Source organism: Myxocyprinus asiaticus, chromosome 24 (assembly GCF_019703515.2).
Source record: "Myxocyprinus asiaticus isolate MX2 ecotype Aquarium Trade chromosome 24, UBuf_Myxa_2, whole genome shotgun sequence".
Classification (NCBI taxonomy): Eukaryota; Metazoa; Chordata; class Actinopteri; order Cypriniformes; family Catostomidae; genus Myxocyprinus; species Myxocyprinus asiaticus.
Genome location: NC_059367.1, coordinates 33,031,881 through 33,053,156, shown reverse-complemented (window position 1 = coordinate 33,053,156; position 21,276 = coordinate 33,031,881). Strand labels below are relative to the sequence as shown.

General features: G+C 38.9%; 1 protein-coding gene across 1 annotated transcript in view; it reads right to left on the bottom strand.

Annotated features, from left to right (window-relative positions):
• LOC127414634 (membrane-associated guanylate kinase, WW and PDZ domain-containing protein 3-like) overlaps positions 1-21,276 on the bottom strand; it is a 171,909-nt gene that overhangs the window by 117,850 nt on the left and 32,783 nt on the right. The window contains exons 2-3 of the mRNA XM_051652813.1: positions 13,514-13,803; positions 2,867-2,983 (exon numbers count right to left, since the gene is read on the bottom strand). Coding sequence (XP_051508773.1) covers positions 2,867-2,983; positions 13,514-13,803 — 407 coding nt within the window. The remainder of the gene's footprint in view (positions 1-2,866; positions 2,984-13,513; positions 13,804-21,276) is intronic.

Genomic DNA, 21,276 nt, shown 5'->3' with positions numbered 1-21,276 from the left:
TACAGGACTTGAAGAATCTGCTGCTAATATCTTGGTGCCAGATACCACAGGACAACTTCAGGGGTCTTGTAGATTCCATGCCTCAGCAGGTTGGCGCTGTTTTGGCGGCACACGGAGGACCAATATCATATTAGGCAGGTGGTCATATTGTTTTGGCTCATCAGTGTATATAGACACTATAAAGGTGATTCCCCCGAAACCTGTCAATAAAATGTCCTGGCTATATTTAACCCTATATTTAACCCCAATATGATGTGTATCACAATATGATACACATATACATATGTCATGAGTCGATATACTGCGATATTAAAATTGACTCATGCTTGAAACTAAGAGATACCCTTTGCTTCACTTTCGTCAAATAAAATGTCCACACTGAGAAATGCTGGTTTCAGAGTTTGCACTTATTTAGACAACCTCTTCTAAGGATGCACACATAAAAAATATATGTACATAAAAATATTGGTACAAAGGATGTACAAAGTATTGATGCATTATTGTGAATGTCAGTGTGAAAAGAATGTCATTATACATATATGATAGCATTGGTAAAACCCTAGTGTGTCCACAGTACTTTCACAGAGTAATAATAATTCCACTGCAAAAACTAGCAGAACTTCATCTACTTAACAAAAGCTTATGATTTTGATGGAGGTTAATCCAAATGTGTCTTATCTCCGCACATGGATTAAAATAGCAAAGAAATGAAATAAATATATAATTAGGGCTTTAAAACGCAGGATAAAGGGTGCAGAAAAATTAAGCAACAGAAACGCCTGATAGAAAGGAGCGAGAAAAGCAAAGTGAAAAGCATGGAAGTGTTATAAGGGTCTTCCTCATCTTTCTCTCTGTCAGAGCTTGGAGATATTCCATGCATTTATAAAAGAAACCATCCCCCTTAAAAATATCTTTCAACCCCTTTTTCTATCATATCCTTCCTTTCTTGTTGCAGTTAAACCTGTTGGAGCTGTTAACACCTGCTTTGTAATAAATAGATTACACCCCAATTAACACTTTATCACAAAAACTGCGGTACCTTGAGTCTGATCAGCCTAGATGGTAAGTGCTGTTGCAATAACAAGCCTGTTTTTCAGTAGATTATTAAATAACGCATGTGAACTGTATGTTAACATGTGTAAGCCTGTGTTTAATGGTAACACTTGCATTCATTTGCATTAGTTAACTACATTAGCTAACATGATCTAACAATGAACAGTACTTTTACAGCACTTAATCTTGATTAATATGAATTTCTACATAAACATTAAAAGTTGTATATTACATTAGTTTCTTATCCCTGTTTAATATGCAGAGTCAACTATAAACCATTCATATGTTAAAGTGATAGTTCACCCAAAAATAAAAATTCTCTCATCATTTACTCATCCTCATGCCATCCCAGATGTTTATGACTTTGTCTCTTCTGCAGAACATAAACGAAGATTTTTATAAGAATATTTCAGCTCTGTAGGTCCATACAGTGCAAGTGAATGGTGACCAGAACATCGAAGCTCCAACAATCACATAAAAGCAGCATAAAAGTAATCCATAAGACTCCAATGGTTGAATCCATGTCTTCAGAAGTGATATGATTGGTGTGGGTAAGAAACAAATCAATATTTAAGTCCTTTTTTACTATAAATCCCCACTTCCACTTTCACTTGAAAGTGAAAGTGGAGATTTATAGTAAAAAATGATTGAAATATTGATCTGTTTCTCACCCAAAGTGATTGCATCACTTCAGAAGACATATATTAAACCACTGAGTTTTATAAATTATATTTACTACGACTGACTGTCTGAGCTTTAAAGTGTTGATCACCATTCACGTGCACTGTATGGACCTACAGAGCTGAGTTATTCTTCTAAAAATCTTCGTTTGTGTTCTGCAGAAGAAAGAAAGTCATACTCATCGGGGATGGCATGAGGATGAGTAAATGATGAGATCATTTTCATTTTTGGGTGAATTATCCCTTTAAATTAATCAAAAGGTGTACACTGTGGCATTGTGTCACTTTCAAAACATTGCTCTGTTTATTTGAGCATCCCAACCAGCCCACACAGCAACACTCGAACATTTACATGCACTTGCATAGTTCGATTTCAGTCCGACAATTAGTTTTTTTTAAAACGTCATTGTAAAGACTTCACGTAGAGAGAGAAAGGAGGACACAGAGAACTGGATACTTTAACTCAAAGGTATGAATTTTAACAAGCAAACTCAAAATCGCTTTTCAGCATTAGACTCATTAGATTCACATCTTGCCGCTGGCGTGGTCCCTTATATACCGCTCTCCCCAAGCTCACTGCAACTGGAAACAGGTGTTAATCGTTATCTGGCTTAGGTGTATGCACCCTTACCGCTTTCTCTCTCTCCGGACGGATGCTCGACCACGCCCCTGCTGCCACAGTCATGAAAACATTTCGTCCGACTGAAATCATACCGGTCCAATTTTTGCGAAATCGGAATAACAGACCTACATAATGCAACTGTAGCTCAGCTTCGTCCAGCATGTATACACGTTAATTGGAACACATTTGGCCTCATCGTTGTACATGCCATTCAAAAGACAGAGGTGACACATAACTTGTATTTAACACTACCTCAGCTGACATCGGTCCTTCAAATATTTAATTACGGAAGTCTTTAGCTCGACTAAGCAAAACCCCGCTGTAGCTTGAATTTAACTGTGTATGTAAATGTACTAAGTGACTCAACCAGTAGCATGAATTTGGGAAACCTATTTATCATTATTTTTTTATTGAACGTCTGGTGAATACACACTTTATTTGTAAAACTCCATCAGCTTGAGCTCTGAAAGAGCCACCTATGAACAAAAGCATCATCCACTGGGATACTCACAGGGCACGGCTCTCAGGTAGAGGTTTTCTCGTATCACTTGTTGGAGGTGACTGTCCATGGAACCAGGTGTGAAACATTTGCTCAGGTATAAACGCAGATCCTTGCATAGAGTTGAGCCTGCGAGAGAGACAGACAGAGAAACAAATAGAGAAATTATGCATTTCGTTAACACATACAGAGAGAATATCCCATAAATTAACATTAACATTCACAAATGAAATTTGCTTACCCACCACAAAATCTGCAATTCAAAAAATCTAAAGAGTTGGCGAAAATGTACACATACACACACACGTACACACATACACACACACACTGAAACATTCTGCTGTAGTCCCTGGAGGCAGTATTGATTAACCTTTGGAGATCTTTGAGGTGTTTCTAATCAATCAACAGTGCCTAATCAATCTACGTTCCAGCTACAACAGTAAACAGAGACACTAACAAGTGAAGACTAAAATCATGGGCAATTCCACACAAATGTCAACCATGCATTCTTAGCAAAGGAACAAAACCCCTTTTAAATTGTTCATTTATGCCAATATTTCACTAAAGTTAAGTTATATGATGAAAGTTTTGAGGAAATTGCACTGTTTATCCACCACACACAGTATGAGGTGTGCACCACCAATGCTAAAATAACACTGAAGGCTCAAAAGACTATTTTTTCCAAATCATGTTAACAATAAGCAATTTATAGGAAGACAAGATGTCTGAGAAATATATACACTCTCTTTGTCATAAGAATATTTTTTTTATTATTATTATTTACAGGGGTCACTTATATGTAGTCACTATGCTTTAGTCATATTTCACATCCGTAAGGTTTTAGTGGTTAAATTGGTAGTTCACCCAAAAATGAAAATTCTGTAATCATTTACTTCTAAACCTATATAACTTTCTTTCTTCCATGGAAAACAAAAGGGGATAACTTCTTCAATCACCATTCACTTTTATTGTATGTATATGATGAAAGGATGAATGACTGTGAGTAAATGAAGAAAAGATTTAAAATTATTAGTGAACTGTCCCTTTAAATTCATAGCACAAACATTTGTCATATAATTCAGTTAAAACATCCTGTATGAAATCTTACTTATGTATTCAGGTTATAATGAAAAGTGTGTGCCATACAGAGAGATACGCTCTCTCTCTCTCACACACACACAGCCTTGCATTAAAGTGACAACATGTCAAACAAACACACAACTGGCCAGTACTCCACTCAACATGGCTGATCTCTTCATTTCATCTGTCGTGGTTTATGGTCTCTGATGACAGGCCACTTGGCTGTTATAGATGAACAGAGTGCCTCTCGAACCCATCAAAATGACAGACCCATAGTAATAAAACACAGCTCACAGTTCTCATAAAGGAACATTAGCCCTGAAACAACACACACACATACACACTCACACAAAGCATTCAGCTATGATACGACCACTGTGATATTATGACAAGATGATATTGCTGGTCTGTTGTTCTAGCCAAACAATATGTATTTAATTAGAGCAAGTTAGTGGTGCTTCCTTAGGCAAGCATCACTACAACTATTGCTAGAACTTATATTGTGTCCTTATACTGTATTTATACCAGACATGATGCAATAAGAATCCAGTGACAAGCAATTTGTTTGCATACACTGAATGCAAAACTGCTGCACAATCACAGCTGATCAGAACGTATTTCATCTTTAATGTACAGTTATAAGGATCTGGATTTTGGGCCAATAAGAGTTCACAGAGTTCACAGTGGGTGGGGCTACCCCGTGCATCAATGCAGAAATATAAACCAAGCGGTTGACAACATGTCCTGTCCCTCATCACTTGCCACGGCTGGTTGGGACACAAAATATGATTATCATGGCAGAGATACCTTTTATCATGTGTCGCTTTATAGCAACGTATCTGGCAGGACACAGTGTTAGGGACTTTTCAAAACCCCTAACCGTGAAGCCCAAAGTATACTTCTGTTTTTATGTGTATGCTAGCATACAGGATGTGTACAGCACGAGTGTTGTAAATTTTGTCATTAGCAGGTTACGCAAGCACTCTACATCGTACGCATCTGTATACGTCATCTGTACATGTGCAAGAGATTGACTGCAGTAATATGTGGATCCACCAGGTGGCAATAAGTACAGTTGGACCGACTTTCAAGTAGTCGAAGAAGAGGGTGGAAAAAACTACCAATATAGAAAACAGAAAATAAGTAGTAAGGGCAGACACACAAAGTACTGATAGTGCTTTTCCACCTTCATACTCCACAGTTCTTGCACCAACATTCTAAATTCCACATCTACTTAGGGCTGTGTCGATACAATCAAATATCTATATATTGCGAAACTTTTTCTCATGATAGTGTATCGATACTTTAGATCCATGTAGCGATATTTATATTCAAATATGTGTATTCATATCATGTAAACACACAACAAAGTTGCCACACTGTTGAGCTCACCAACAGACAAAAACGTGATATTTTGAGCTACATGCTCTTCATCAGACATCAGTACATAACTGAAATATACCCAAATAAATTGGAATTGAAATTGATTTGTAATCTAATAAAATTATGATATCGTGATGTATCGCAATATATCGAATCGCGACATGTGTATTGCAATATGTATCGTATTGTGAGGTGCCATGCGATACCCAGCCCTACATCTACTGTCCTGCTCTGATCTTCTTTTTGTTTTATTTTCTTCTATGTCCTTCAAAGCTGAAGTTCTGTTGAGGACACAACTCTGTGCTGTCCTCTACAGGTCAGATGGAATATCACATATCAGTTGTAGTACACATGTGTCGAATGCGTCCGTCCGTGCACAGTATACTTTGAAAGGCTAGAGCTCTCACCCATGCTGTTACGTCCTGTGTAAAACCGAAGCATACCAAGCCTTAAAGGGATAGTTTACCCAAAAATGATAATTCTCTCATTATTTACTCACCCTCATGCCATCCCAGATGCACCAAGAATGCAAATTGCCAAAAACCACTGGAGTCATATTGATTACTTTTATGCTGCAAAGTTTTGGACTCCATTCACTTTTATTGTATGGACCTACAGAGCTGAAATATTCTTCTAAAAATCTTTGTTTGTGTTCAGCAGAAGAAAGAAAGTCATACACATCTAGGATGGCATGAGGGTGAGTAAATGATGAGAGAATTTTCCTTTTTGGCTAAACTATCCCTTTAAGTATTAAATATTAGTGTATAGCGTGTCCCACTTTGTTTGCGCTACACGGATGAATGATACCTCAAATTGCATGGCTTGTTGAAGAGTGTGCTATTACTTTTCTAAGTGATTCAATTTACAACTCTTGCCTGGTGTCAATTAAAACGGACAAAAAAATCCCATAGATCCCCTATCTTGAGACCAGAATATCGTAGAAACTTGAGAGTGGGCTCTTTTGACTTGGGCTAGTAAGTGACCTCCTAGCAACCATCAAGACCACCCTTATAACCACCAGCACTCGCACTAGCAACCACATGGCACAAACAACCACTCAAAACCACTTAGCATTACCTAACAACAACCTAGCAAACACCCAGAACACCCTAACAACCACCTAGGAACGCCCTAGAAACTATCAGAAACATGCTAGCAACTATTTTACAACTCACAAACAACCACTCAGAACTTAGCAAGTTCTTAACAACAACCTGGCAACCACCAAGAACACACACTATCATAAATCCCATTGTTTGGGAGACAAGAGCTGTTTTTAAAAAGACTTGGATGCTTTTCGGCTGGGACAGTGCATATTGATTTTCTTCAAAATAGACATGCCAGAATTAGAACAAAGCTCCTCTTCTCTGTGGAAATTGTGTTTATATAGGATACACAGGCAGATCAAAAGACGATTTTATTAATAGAACAGGATGCATAAGTCTGCTTTTCTCAGTTTTTGAGACATGCTCATCAGCTAATGCAACATGCAACATAGTACTAACAAATTATATTCTCTGATGTTGGGGGGGCCTGGGTAGCTCAGCAAGTAAAGACGCTGACTACCACACCTGGACTCGCAAGTTCAAATCCAGGGCGGGCTGATTGACTGGCTTCCTAAGCAACCAATTGGCCCGGTTGCTAGGGTGGGTAGAGTCACATTGGGTTAACCTCTTCATGGTCGCTATAATGTGCTTCGCTCTCGTTGGGGTGCGTGGTTTGTTGTGCGTGGATGCCGTGGAGAATAGCGTGAAGCCTCCACATGCGCTAGGTCTCCGCGGTAATGTGCTCAACAAGACATGTGATAAGATGCGCAGATTGATGGTCTCAGATGCGGAGGCAACTGAGATTCGTCCTCCACCACCCGGATTGAGGCGAGTCACAACGGAATTGGCCATTCCAAAATTGGGGAGAAAAGGGAAGAAAAAAAATAAAAATCTCTGAAGTTGGAGGTCATACAGATGTAAGGAGAGAGAGAGAGAGAGAGAGAGAGAAAAATGGGGGGAATGCAGAAGTTGCTCATCAATCTAAGCATAGAGGACAGAGGAAGTCATGGCCATGTATGACATATGGGTCAAAAAAATCATAAATTCCGTGACACCATATGATAAATATCAGCGCCCCCCTAGGAGTGACATATAAATATATGGGACACAAATACCACCATCTTCCAACCAATTACCAAACTCAATATGTGAAGGATTGACAGAAAGATGGATTTGCTTTATTCAGTGCTGTCAGAGACTCCTATTACTGCATATGCCATTGTTAAATGTCAGCTTATCTGATGACATTAAGAATAGTTGGCATAGTTTCAAGGGATTCAAGAGGACTAAATTTAACATCTAAACTTCATGGGGAGGTCACGTGATGCCATGCAAAAACCAGACGTGTGAGCGATGAGCTCTGCGCAATTTTTAATTATTTTCATGTTATAATCTGGTGAAATTTGATACACCCAGTTACACATTTGCTCTTTGAGGCAAAACATGGCAAAGAAGTCAAAATCCTCGGGCTCTGGAGACATTAAAAGACACTTATGTGTTCAGGATGAAAGCCCTAACAGGCCTACAGACCGGGGACTCTATTTGGATGGTGCGGCGGGAGAGGTGATCCAGCGTCAGTTGTCCAACATGTCGGTGATGTTGAAGAAGGTTCTTGCTGACTTGGAGGATCTCGCTGTAATACGTCGATCAATTACTGCAATGGAAATAAAATTCTCTGAGTTAGTTACAAGAGTGACTGATGTTGAGAGACAAATCGATTGTCTGGAATCTTCGGAGAGGGAATTAACCGCTAATCCACCCCCGACCAAAGTTGATTGGAATATTTCAAAAATATGAGCTGCAGGAATAACGTTCAAATTGTTGGAATTCCTGAGCATGAGGAGGGCAGAGATATGGTGAAATTCCTAGACGAGCGTTTCACGAGTCTGCTCAACGTAACAGGCCACAAGCTGGAAATCGAGCGAGCTCACAGAGTCCCAGCTCTTTGCTGAGGGAGATAGGCCCCGATCGATTCTGGCCAGATTTCTGAGATCATCCGATAAAGATCTTGTGTGTGCCAGGCGAGGAGCAAAGTGAAGCTTTCTTGGAAGAACCATTTCTTTTTCCCGGACTTTGCGAGTTCGACAAGAGAGAAACGCGATCGGTTCAAGGAATGTAAGAAACTCTTACATCAGCGAAAGATCACTTTTGCTCTGATGTTTCTGGCTAAACTGAGAATAGAAATGAAGGACGGTCGCAAAGTATTTACATGTCCCAATCAGGCAATGTCTTTTATTGAATCAATGGGTGAGTAAACCATAGGGTGTTTCTCATGTGAGTGGGTCGACTCGCTGTTCTTACTCTGGCGTTTGAGGAAGCTGGGAGTCATTTTGGTTTCTTTTTTCTTTTTGCGTTGGCTACGCCGAGCAGCTGGAGTTTGTTTTGTGAATAACACTTTTCCTTACTTTTGCATCGACGAAAGATTACTTTTGCATTGAAGTTCCCAGCCAGTTTGAGAGTGGACACTCCGGATGACCGCAAAATATCTACATGCTCACACAAAGGATGTCTTTTATAAAGTTGATGGATTGTGTAAGTCATGGTATATACTTTTATGCGGCCTCCGAGTGAATTGACTCCGGGATGCCGGTTTTGTTTCTTTTTGTATTGGTTCCGCCTAGCAGCTGGAGCTTGTTCTATTGAATAAAACTCCTTTGGAACAGCTGTGGATTAATCTGTTCGTTCTTCGTGCTTATCCTCCTGCTGGCTGGAGTTTGTTTTGTTGAGTATTTTTACAGGACATTGTAATGATTACGTCATCCGCTGAACTCATAACAGCTGGCTCACTGAACATTCATTTGTCTGTCTGAGGAATCTGAACGGTTTTATATCAGCTGGAATTTGTTTGTGGAAGATCACACCTTTGAGACAATTCTGTGAATGAATCTACGCGTTCTTTGTGTTCATTCTTCCTATTGGCTGGGGTTTATTTTACAAAGTATTTTCTGGTATGTAATTTAAATTGAACAATCCGATGGCAAAGTTGTCGTGGGGGCTCGTGGGCGTTCATGGACCTTTTGAGTTTAGAGGGATTGTCGCCGGTTGGCGCTTTCTTGCGCAGGGTTAATGCGCACGTTTTTCTTTTTTCTGTTTGTTTTGTTCGGGGGGAAGTTCGGAGTTTGATTGTTTCACTGATGGGGAATGTGGTCTGTATAATTTTGTTTTTGACACACAATTTATTTTTTCTGCTATATCAAAATGTCAAATGTTAATATGAGTGTACTATCTCTCTCCACATGGAACGTAAATGGGTTGGGGCACCCCATAAAAAGAAGGAAGGTTATTACTTTTCTTAAACGTAAGAAATATGATATAGTGTTTCTTCAAGAAACACATCTCTCCCTGCAGGAAGCTGAAAAATTTGGGAAGATATTGGGTGGACATGTTTTTTTAGTGCTGGCTCAAGTAAGAGCAAGGGAGTCATTATATTGATTAATAAACATCTACAATTCAAATGTCTCAAACAGACTAAAGATAAATTAGGGAGAGTCATTATTGTTTTAGCTGAAATTTGAGGGCAACGGTTGATTTTGGCTAATATTTATGCACCTAACGCTGATGATCAGGGCTTTTTTATAGATCTTGAAGGCATGCTGCAAATCGCTGGCACCCCTCATGATATAATATTGGGAGGAGACTTTAATCTTTTGATGGACTTAGTCCTTGATCACAGTGAAGCAAAAGTGTGTAAACCCCCTAGAGCAACATTGACGCTTCACAGGATGTGTAAAAATCTTGGTCTTACGGATAGTTGGAGACTTTTGAACCCTCTCCATTAAAAATGCAGAGGCAGAGCTGAAGCGCCATTTGTCATCTGATGGCCTCAGAGAATTGACCCGATTGAAATACAGATATAATATTATTTTGTCGCGGAAAGTGGAGTTTTGACTATTCAGGGCAAGACAATCATACTTTGAGTCAGGGGACATAGCAGGAAAACTTTTGGCTAGATATATAAAGCAGAGAAAAGAGAGAGAGTCTTTTTCTACCATTCCCTCAGTGAAATCTACTGGTGGTGAAATATTTACCTCGGCCATTGATATTAATAATGCTTCTAAAGAATTCTACTCTGATCTCTATAGTTCCACGTCTTCGTCTACTGATGAAGATATTAGAAACTTTGTGGAACCATTAGATCTCCCTAAACTGACGACTGAGCAAAAAAATTCTCTTGATTCTGAGATAACCTTGGAGGAGCTTGGCGAGGTTATTAAGGCCTTACCTACAGGCAAGTCTCCGGGGCCTGACGGCTTTGCCGCTGAGTTTTTCAAATCTTATGCTACAGGACCGGCTCCACTTTTGCTAGAAGTTTATACTGAATCATTAAAGAATGGAAAGCTCCCGCCAACCATGACACAAGCCCGGATCAGTCTGATTCTTAAAAAGGACAAAGATCCAAGCGAGTGTAAAAGTTAACATCCAAATTCCCTGATCCGGTTAGATGTAAAAATTTTGTCAAAAATTCTGGCTAATCGATTAAGTAAAGTTATGACATCTCTTATACATATAGATCAGGTGGGGTTTATTCGAGAACGTAGCTCATCTGATAACATTAGGCGTCTCATCAATATCATGTGGTCAGTAGCGAATGAACAATCTCCGGTCGCTGCCATCTCACTTGATGCTGAAAAGGCATTTGATATGGTTGAATGGGATAATCTTTTTAAGATTTTGGAAATGTATGGGTTTGGGAGTACTTTTATTGGTTGGATTAAGCTACTTTATAGACAACCTGTTGCAGCAGTACAAACAAATGGATTAATTTCAGATTATTTTACTGTGGATAGGGGCACCCGGCAGGGTTGCCCTCTTTCCCCATTATTGTTCTGTCTTGCCCTGGAACCATTAGCAGCCACAATAAGAAAGGAGGATGATTTTCCAGGGGTGATTGCGGGAGGTATGGCGCATAAGCTTTTGCTTTACACAGATGATATTTTATTATTCATCTCTGACCCTACTAGATCTATGCCTTGCCTCCATAGAATTATTAATTCCTTTTCCAAGTTCCCAGGATACAATGTCAATTGGTCTAAATCCAAAGCTTTGTCTCTGACAGCGTTCTGCCCAATAACGGCTTTTCAGCTGGGCGCCTTCCAGTGGCCCAAACAGGGAAATAAGTATTCGGGAATTTTATTCCCAGCAAATTTGTCTGATTTAGTTAGAGTTCATTTTGACCACTTAATAAAAAGGTTTTCGAATGATGGACAGGTGGGCTTCATTACATTGATCGATGATTGGGAAGGTTAATGTTATTAAAATGAATTGTATTCCAAAATTCAACTACCTACTACAATCTCTCCCTGTAGATGTCCCCCTCTCTTATTTTAAGCAATTTGATAGTATAGCGAAGTCCTTCATTTGGAATGGAAAGTGTCCCAGGTTACATTGCAACAAGTTACATAGGCCGATTGACAAAGGTGGGCTAGGCCTACCCAAGATTTTGTTTTATTATTATGCGTTCGGTCTCAGACATTTAGCTCATTGGTCACTTCCACCTGAGAGAGCCCCTCCCTGGTTTGGAATTGAACAGAAAGTTGTTGCCCCTATTTTACTATTACAAAGCCTTTCTATTAAACAAATTGGAGAAGTTAAGTCACATCCCATTATCTCGCATCTGCACGCGCTATGGACAAAAGTGTCCAGAGTGTTTAATTCAGACATTTATTTAAATGTTGCCTCAAGCATATGGCTAAACCCAAAGTTGCGTATTGGTGAGTCCCCTTTCTGTTGGTCGGAGTGGATTGAGAGGGGTGTAAATACACTCGGGGACCTATATGAGAGTGGTGGGTTGAGATCGTTTGAAAATTTGGTCCAACATTTCAGGATTCCTAGATCTCAGATCTTCAGGTACTTACAGCTGCGCCACCTGCTTTGTACTATTTTTGGGAGTAGCATACACCCCCCTAAAAGGGCAGATACTCTAGAAGTGGTGATTACTGCTTTTGTAAAAGGTCATGAGGCATCAGTGTATTACTCCCTGTTAATTCAGAGTCTGGGGGATGGAGCTTCAACTTCTCTCAAGAGATTATGGGAGAGAGATTTAAATTTGGTATTGGAGGAGGGAGTGTGGGCTAAGATTCAAAAAAACGTCAAGTCTATATCTAGAGATTCGAGGGTGCGTCTGATGCAATTTAAGATTTTGAATCGATTATATTGGACCCCCTCTAGATTGTATAGACTTGGTCTTAAAGACACACCCACCTGCTGGCGATGCCAATCAGAAGACGGGGACACAACCCATGTTTTTTGGGGATGTGTTAAATACAGGAATTTTGGTTAAAGATTCAGGGATTTATGTGTGATGTGTTGGACACAAGGTTTTCATTTTGCCCCAGACTGCATTTTGGGTGATGGGGAAGTCATACATTTTGGGGATAGCCACTTGAGAGGTTGGGTCCTGGCCGGAGTTATGGTGGTGAGGTGAGTGGTGCGGGGAGATGAGCGAGGTTGCAGCATTTGAGGAGGCAATCTTCAGAATGTTAGTAAAGTTAGATTTGTTTAATAGGAAGTGGGGTGATATTTGGATTTTTTGGAGGGTTCTCGGGGAGGGGCAGTGGAGAGGGATTTTTAATTTTTAATTTGTATGGGCACTCTTGCTTTTTGAAAGTATTTTTTTTTTAGTTTGTTTCAAATTTTTTGCTATAATTGTAAGAGACCACTGTAATGCGTGTTTGTGTCGGGTGGGGGGGGGTGTTCGGGGGAAGGGTTTAATTTATATATCTGATTCCGTATTTTATGTTGTGTCTATTGGTTTTTATGAATGGAATCAATAAAAATGTTAATAACAACATCTAAACTTCATGGATATTCATATATTTAACTTGAAATACATAATTTAATGTGTATGTAAGAGGCACGACAAAATTCTGTACTGGTTTGGAAAATATGGGGAATGTCTAAAATAGATTTTAAAATTTTCTAGAAAATGTGAGTGGTGCTGGATGGGTTACGTATATAAATGTAATACGTAGGCTTAGGGGTTTGTTCAAATTCCTAACCCTAAGTATGAGCAATACTAATAGTTATATTTGCCTATCAAGTACCACTAACAGTAGTAAAAAGAAGAAGAAAAAAATATATATTTAGGAAACAAAAATCCACATGTGGTTCCACATTCAAACCAGTCAAGTGATTCTCAGTGCTAAATTACCTGGAGACACTGTCTTGATGCGGACTGGATGTGGACAGGAGTTTAGGACCCCTCGCACATCTCCTAAGGTCAGCCCCAAAACAGGAGTTCCTCCGATTTCTAAGATGATATCGCCAACTGTGATCCCTCCCCCTGGTGCAGCGGTGACAAATGGAAACTCTCCATAATCGGCTCCGCCTCCAATGAAAATGCCCAGCTCCCCCGAGCTGTCCACCAGGGGTACGAAGCTCTCCTGCACTTTGGAACGCCAGTGCAGTTTCTTTACTGCAACCTTAGACATGGCAATCAAACTGAGAGAGAGAGAGAGAGAGAGAGAGAGGGGGACAGGAATATATGAACAGAAGTTAAATTCATGTCAGTAGGGACTAGACACAAAAAATTGAGCTGTCAAAACATTAGTGTTCTGGACGCACAAAAAGACCCAATAGTTAGTCTATGATGTTATTCAATGTCAAAATAGATTTAGCGTTTGACAACACTTACAGCTGTTTTATGATATTATAGTATTGCACAATACTATTAATGGAATATTAAACTTGTTAAATCTGGTACTAAAAAAGGAGCACACAAATCAAGGAGGGCAGGAGGTCAATTTGAGCCTATAAATCAGTGGTTCTCAACTGGTGTGTCATGACACAAAAATGGCTCACAGGTCTGTTTTGAATGGGTCACGGACAGCAGGAAAAAAACATTGCTAATTATGGTTCATCAATCAAGTAAATAACAGTGAAAATTGTAAGTTTCAGACCAAAACTGGCCAGTTAGTTCATGCATTTCTTCTCTGCCAGCGAAAATAGTTCAATAAAAACCAAAGCATCAAGCACAACTCGCTTTCTGTATCGTTATCACTCTGGTTTTCAAACAAATGTTTTTTGAACGAATCTTTTAAGTGAACAAATCATCATGTCGCCATCTACTGGTGTAAAATGCAACTAACTATTTGAAAATATAAATATAAAAAGTACAAATAAACAGATATAGGCTTATCAGCTTTTAAAAGAGAAGAGAAATTATTTCCATATAATTTATTGGTGATGTCAATGGCTGTCATATTGGTAATAGGGACAATATTTGGCCTAGTGTTTTTCACATGTGTTAGGCTGATAAATCACCCTTTTGCTGTTGTTCATGCATTTACAAAATTAAATTTTTTCCCATTCGAACTATGTAATGTTAATTCAGTTAACATGCCTATTCAGTTCATGGTAATATTGATACATGTCAATGTTTGAAATGAACTGTTTTTACTATTATTATGTTGGGTCGCCACTTGATGACCAGTGTAAAATTTGGGTTATGAAGCAAAACCAGGACCACTGCCCTAAACAAACACAGAGTATGTTCACATTTCTATGTGGGCTGTAAGCACCCTCCAGACAAATCAACAGATGCCTTCTCTGTAGGAGGCACAATGACCACTACACAAGCTTGCTTCATCAGAACAGGTGGAGCAGACCTTCGAGGCAAAAAGGTTATTTGAAGCAACCACCGCTCCCAAAACACCTACAGTGGCCCCATAAAGTGGTTTGACACTTAAAACACAATTAAAAATTGCATAAATGGCTAAGAAAAGTGAAGTTGTTCTAAGAAGATGTCTTGCATCATTTGTTTGCAGATGCCATTTGGTTGATATTTTATGCAATTAAATTCATACATTTAATCCGGCTTAAGTCTCCAAATACATTTTGGAGCTGCTGTAAAGTGTATTTTCAACAGAATCCTCTAGAACGTCAATACTGGGATATGTGCTCTGTCATAAAATTGACCAGAACAAGGTTGCATACACAAAATTGCTATTACATATTGTAACACTAAGCTTATTGAAAAGATGATTCACAGCTGTATAACATATAATAATGCAAGTGCAACTGTGTCTAATATTCATGTTTACTCAGCATAAATTTAATTTCTCAAGGCATGATTATTGAAAATTTATTTTAATGCTGAAATATACAGTATATTATTTTTTGCAGAGTGGAAAAATACATTAGACAAGTGCTTTTTATGTGTATTTCCAATCATTGTGTTGTTTCAGTTAAATGACACCTAAAAGTATCATGTTTTTTTATTATTTTTTATTTATTTTTTATATGTGACAGTAACATGGTTGGCATGATACCATGTTAAAACCCCTTATACTCTGGTGCATTTTTGGGCAGCTGCCCGCAATTTTTCACACTCAAATTTAAAAGTTCACCATTCACACATACTGTGGACTAACTGCAAAAAATTGGTCTCATTTTTCACACAACCCCCCCAAATAAAATAAAACCATAACAAAAAAAAACATGTAATTCTGGTACTGTTCACTCTACCTCACTTTGAAAAGTCTTATTTCATTCCACTAGATGACAGCAAGCACTAGAAAAAAATATTTTTTTTTTCTCTATCACATTCCAACACAATATACAGGTCTGAAATGTAAGTGGCGCTCTAACTCATTTTAGCCCTCAAAGATGTGCTCATCCATAGACATTCAGTCTAATTTTCAGATCATGCACCACCCTCGTTGTTTCATTGAATATCTCGGCCTCTGAGTGGACTAGAAGTTCACTCTAGGTGTCATTAGAAAGCTGAAGCGTGCAACGATATATATATATATATATATATATATATATATATATATATATATATATATATATAATCATCAATAGTCGAAAACATATTTTTCTGATGATTTGTTTATCGTATTTTCCTGCTGGATGGCATATTTTGTTCTGTACATCTAAGATATAACATTAGATTATTCAGCCAAGCAAGCTCGCAGAGAAGTCAAAAAATGGCAATTTTTTTAGACAACTGCCTAAGGTAAAAGCAGATATAAAGTTTTTTGCTACTTGGGGCTTACAGAAGCAGTTATCAGAGCATAAATGAGACATTTATATTTGATGTCTTACAGAAGTCAAATTTCACTTTGTGATTCTTTTGAAAATCTTTTGAACTGTGTTATTAGGGCAACAAAATATACTGTACAGTCACATTTCTGAGAATGAGTGCTTTCATTTAATATATGACTTGTCCATTTAGGTGCTATGTGAATGACTTTTATTTTCATATAAATATTTCTACCCCATTACCTTTAGGGGGCGCTAATTTTCAACACGAATGTTTCGAGGCCTTATTTTGTTATTTTATGTAACATAAATGCATCAGTAGTGGTTATCTCTGAAAGTTCAGATTCTAAACTTTCAAATGATACCTTCATATGCCTGTACGTATTCAGAGACTTTAAAGTTGTAACTTTTTTCGCCATATAGCGCCCCCCTTTGGACCCGCCAGCGGGTCAGTAGAGTTTATGCTTTTTGGACATGCATCATGGTAATATCTCTTTGATGTACCTTGTGGTATCATGTAAATACAATTGTAAATGAATATGGTAATCATTCAGTGTCATGGTATATATTAAAGTACCATGGTAATACCGTACCATCACCATGATGCCACCACAGTAATTTATAAGGGGATTCAGTACCAAATGAATGTTCAGTCACAGATGTGTAGGAGGTATGTGGAACACAATATTATGTATTTCAAAGAATGTCACAATCAATAATTTCCATACAATGACAGTGGAGAGTGTCTTACTTTAGTGCTTATATGAGCACCCAAAAGTGTCATAAAAGTAGTCCATGGAACTTGTGTGTCACATTCCAAGACTTATGAAGGGTCACATGGACCCAGAAAAGGGTCGATTTGAGTTGCATGGACTACTTTTATGACACTTTTGGGTGCTTATTTAAGTTCTAAAGTGAGGCACTATCCACTGTCAATGTATTAAAAGGATGGGCTATGATAATCATTAAAAAATCTCCCTTTGTGTTCTGCAGAAAGACATACAGGTTTGAAAAGACATGTGGGTGAGTGCATAATGATTGAATTTTCATATAGGGTACTAACTATTCGTTTAAACATTGGTTCAAATAATTATCAGAATTGACAAGAATATATTAATCATAAGCTACTAAATGATTACAGGCCTAAATTACATAAATTGCCACCCACTTTTTAGTCAAATGAATGCAAGTCACTCAGCAAACTTATTAGATTCAAAAGAGTTTCAGCTTTCTTTGGTAAAATTCAAGTGGACAGACCCTCTAATGTGAACGTGACAGACCACAATTCAATGAGACTTGGATGTTTAAATCTCAGAGCTTAAACATGCAGAGATACCCCACTAAGTGACAGTTGGCCAGGTGAGTGCGAGGGGCAGGTGCAGTCTGAGCGCGAGCGCTTTGAGGCATAACAGTATTGGAGCAGCGCTGTCATTTCCACCCTGGCTCCATCCAGTCTCATACTCCAAAGCAACTTTAAAGCAACGCTGACGTGTAGATATCCAGCGAGAAACAGATAGGGGGAAGAACGAGATAATCAGAGGGGAAGATGAAGACAGGACAGATGGCGAGAGAGCGTGAGGGGCTGACAGTATGAAGGAATGAATGTGAGAGAAGGGCAGGGAGTCAGGACACACAGGAAAAGATGTAAAACGCAGAGGTAGGTTAGTTAGAGGACTGATGCAAGATAGAGGAGGAGATAGCTGGGGAGAAGAGAGGATAAGGATGAGATAAGATGTGGAGAAAAATGTTTGTGACAGCCAAAGGGGATACACCAGATCAAGTGGTCAAAAAGTAAAAATAGAATGATCTTTCTACTGCCTTTGAATCGTTATCTTGTTAGATGTTTGCAAGGGATGATTCCATAAGGATGATATCAGTTCAGTAACATTTTTAAATGCAAAATGCACAAAGCCCCTAAAATAGCACCTGGTGGATATAAAAGAATTTTACTCTGTTTCTACAACCATAAAACACTAATTTATAGCTTATCGCTAGATAGCACTTTAGCTTGCTTTCAGCCCAATCGCACACTCTTCTCCTAATTGTCTCTGTAACATTATCACCATCAGGGGTTTTCAAAAATATCAATATTTTCTAATTGGTGATCGATGCAATCCTAACCAGGGGTCAGATGGAGATGCAGTCAACTTGACTGATGCACAGTAGTAACCATGGTTATGGCATCCAAGTGTCCCCTCAGGCTGGCAGGCCCACCGGGCTTAATGAGGCTGATTAAACAGCACGAGCAGCATCTGAGGAGACATGACTAATTGTTTTCACTCAAGGGATTGTCCAATCGGTCATTTATCCTGTCCCACCCCCCAGAAATCCGGCAGCTGATAGGAGAAGTCTCTTTTTTTTTTTTTTAAAACAATCAGAACAGACACTGAGATAGACTGAGTCAGGCTCCATGCAGGCTGCCTTTGGCACAGGAAGAGGAGTGCTGGATATGACCTTGGAGCAGGCAAGCTCAGGTGTCCACGTACAAAGGGGCGGGATAACACCCAGTATACAAATACACAAACATACACTGTCTCGCTGTGTCCTTCTCTTTTTATTTCCGTAACATTCTGTCATTATTTATTCACCCTCATGTTGTTCCAAACCGATATGATTTTCTTTCCTCCGTGGAACACAAAAGGAGAAGTTATGCAAAATGACAGATTCAGACTGAGGTTAACATTTTCATTTTTGAGTAAACTATCCTTGTAAGGTTGGAGGTGCACTGACAGAAGGCATTGTTGGTGTTTGGGTTATTTGCTATTGAAATAACTAACAGTCAGTGAGTAGGGATGAGTCATTTGTTATGTGAGATCAAATGAAAGGCGTGTGGGCCATGGCATAGTCATGCATGTATATACATAGACATGCACACACACTGTATATCCCTACTCTCCTCCATTCTCTCTGTGACTGTCCAGCTGTGAGACCTTCTGTGGGTACAGCAACTCTGCGCATGAAACAGGGGTGGGAGGCACATTTCAAATATATTCTTTTATATTCTGATTAGTGCTGTTGTTAGTAGGGTTAATCTAAAAAAAAAAATAATTTCCTGAAATAGTACTAAAAAAATAAATGTCTATGTATAAACATGCATCATTTTGTCATGGCCCACATGCCTTTCATTTGATCTCACATAACAAATGACTCAATAGCTATTAGTTATTTCAATAGCAAACAGCCCAAATACCAACAATGCCTTCTGTCAGTGATCCTCCAACCTTAAAAGGATAATTTACTCAAAAATGAAAATGTTAGCCGCAGTCTGAACCTGTCACTCTGCCCAACATTTCCTTTTGTGTTCAGTGGAGGAAATAAAGTTATATGGGTTTGGAATAACATGAGGGTGAGTAAATGATGACAGAATATATCACTGAGCACTTTATTAGGAACACTATGGTCCTAATAAAGTGCTCAGTGAGTGTATGTATAGTTTTTTAATATACATATATATATATATATATATATATATATATATATATATATATATATATATATATATATATATATCGTTGAAATCAGAAGTTTACATACTGTAAACCTTAGCCAAATACATTTAAATTCAGTTTTTCACAATTCCTGACATTTAATCATAGAAAACTTTCCCTGTCTAAGGTCAGTTATGGTCACTACTTTATTTTGAAAATGTGAAATGTCAGAATAATAGTAGAGAGAATTATTTATTACCAGCTTTCATTTCTTTCATCACAATCACAGTGGGTGAGATGTTTACATCCACTTTGTTAGTATTTGGTAGCATTGCCTTTACATTTTTTAACTTGGGTCAAACTTCTCACAATAAGTTGCTGGAATTTTGGCACATTTCTCCAGACATAACTGATGTAACTAAGTCAGGCTTTTAGGCCTCCTTGCTCGCACACGCTATTTCAGTTCTGCCCACAAATTTCGGATATCGGATTGAGGTCAGGGCTTTGTGATGGCCACTCCAATACCTTGACTTTGTTGTCCTTAAGCCATTTTGCCACAACTTTGGAGACATGCTTGGGGTCATTGTCCATTTGGAAGACCCATTTGCGACCAAGCTTTAAATTCCTGGCTGATGTCTTGAGATATTGCTTCAATATATCCACATAATTTTCCTTCTGCATGATGCCATCTATTTTGTAAATTGCATCAGTCCCTCCTGCAGCAAAGCACCCCCACAACATGATGCTGCCAGCCCCATGCTTCACGCTTGGAATGGTATTCTTTGGCTTGCAAGCCAAGATGGTCATTATGGCCAAACAGTAAAATTTTTGTTTTGTTAGACCAGGTGCAGTCTGAGCGCGAACACTTTGAGGCATGGCAGTATTGGAGCAGCACTGTCATTCCCACCCCGGCCCCATCCAGTCTCATACTCCAGAGCAACTTTAAAGCAATGCTGACGTGTAGATGTCCAGCGAGAAACAGATAGGGGGAAGAGCGAGATAATCAGAGGGGAAGATGAAGACAGGACAGATGGCGAGGGAGCGCGAGGGGCTGACAGTATGAAGGAATGAACATGAGAGAAGGGCAGGGAGTCAGGTCACACAAGAAAAGATGGAAAACACAGAGGTAGGTTAGTTAGAGGATTGATGCAAGATAGAGGAGGAGAGAGGATAAGGATGAGATAAGATGGGGAGAAAAATGTGTGTGACAGCTAAAGGGGATACACCAGATCAAGTGGTTAAAAAGTAAAAATAGAATGAAATTTCTACTGCCTTTGAATCGTTATCTTGTTAAATGTTTGCAAGGGATGATTCCATCAGGATGACATCAGTTCAGTAACATTTTTAAATACAAAATGCTGTTTTCTCCAGCATCTTCACAAGCTCCTTTGCTGTTGTTCTGGGATTGATTTGCTCTTTTCGCACCAAACTATGTTTATCTCTAGGAGACAGAATGCGTCTCCTTCCTGAGTGGTATGATGGCTGCGTGGTCCCATGGTGT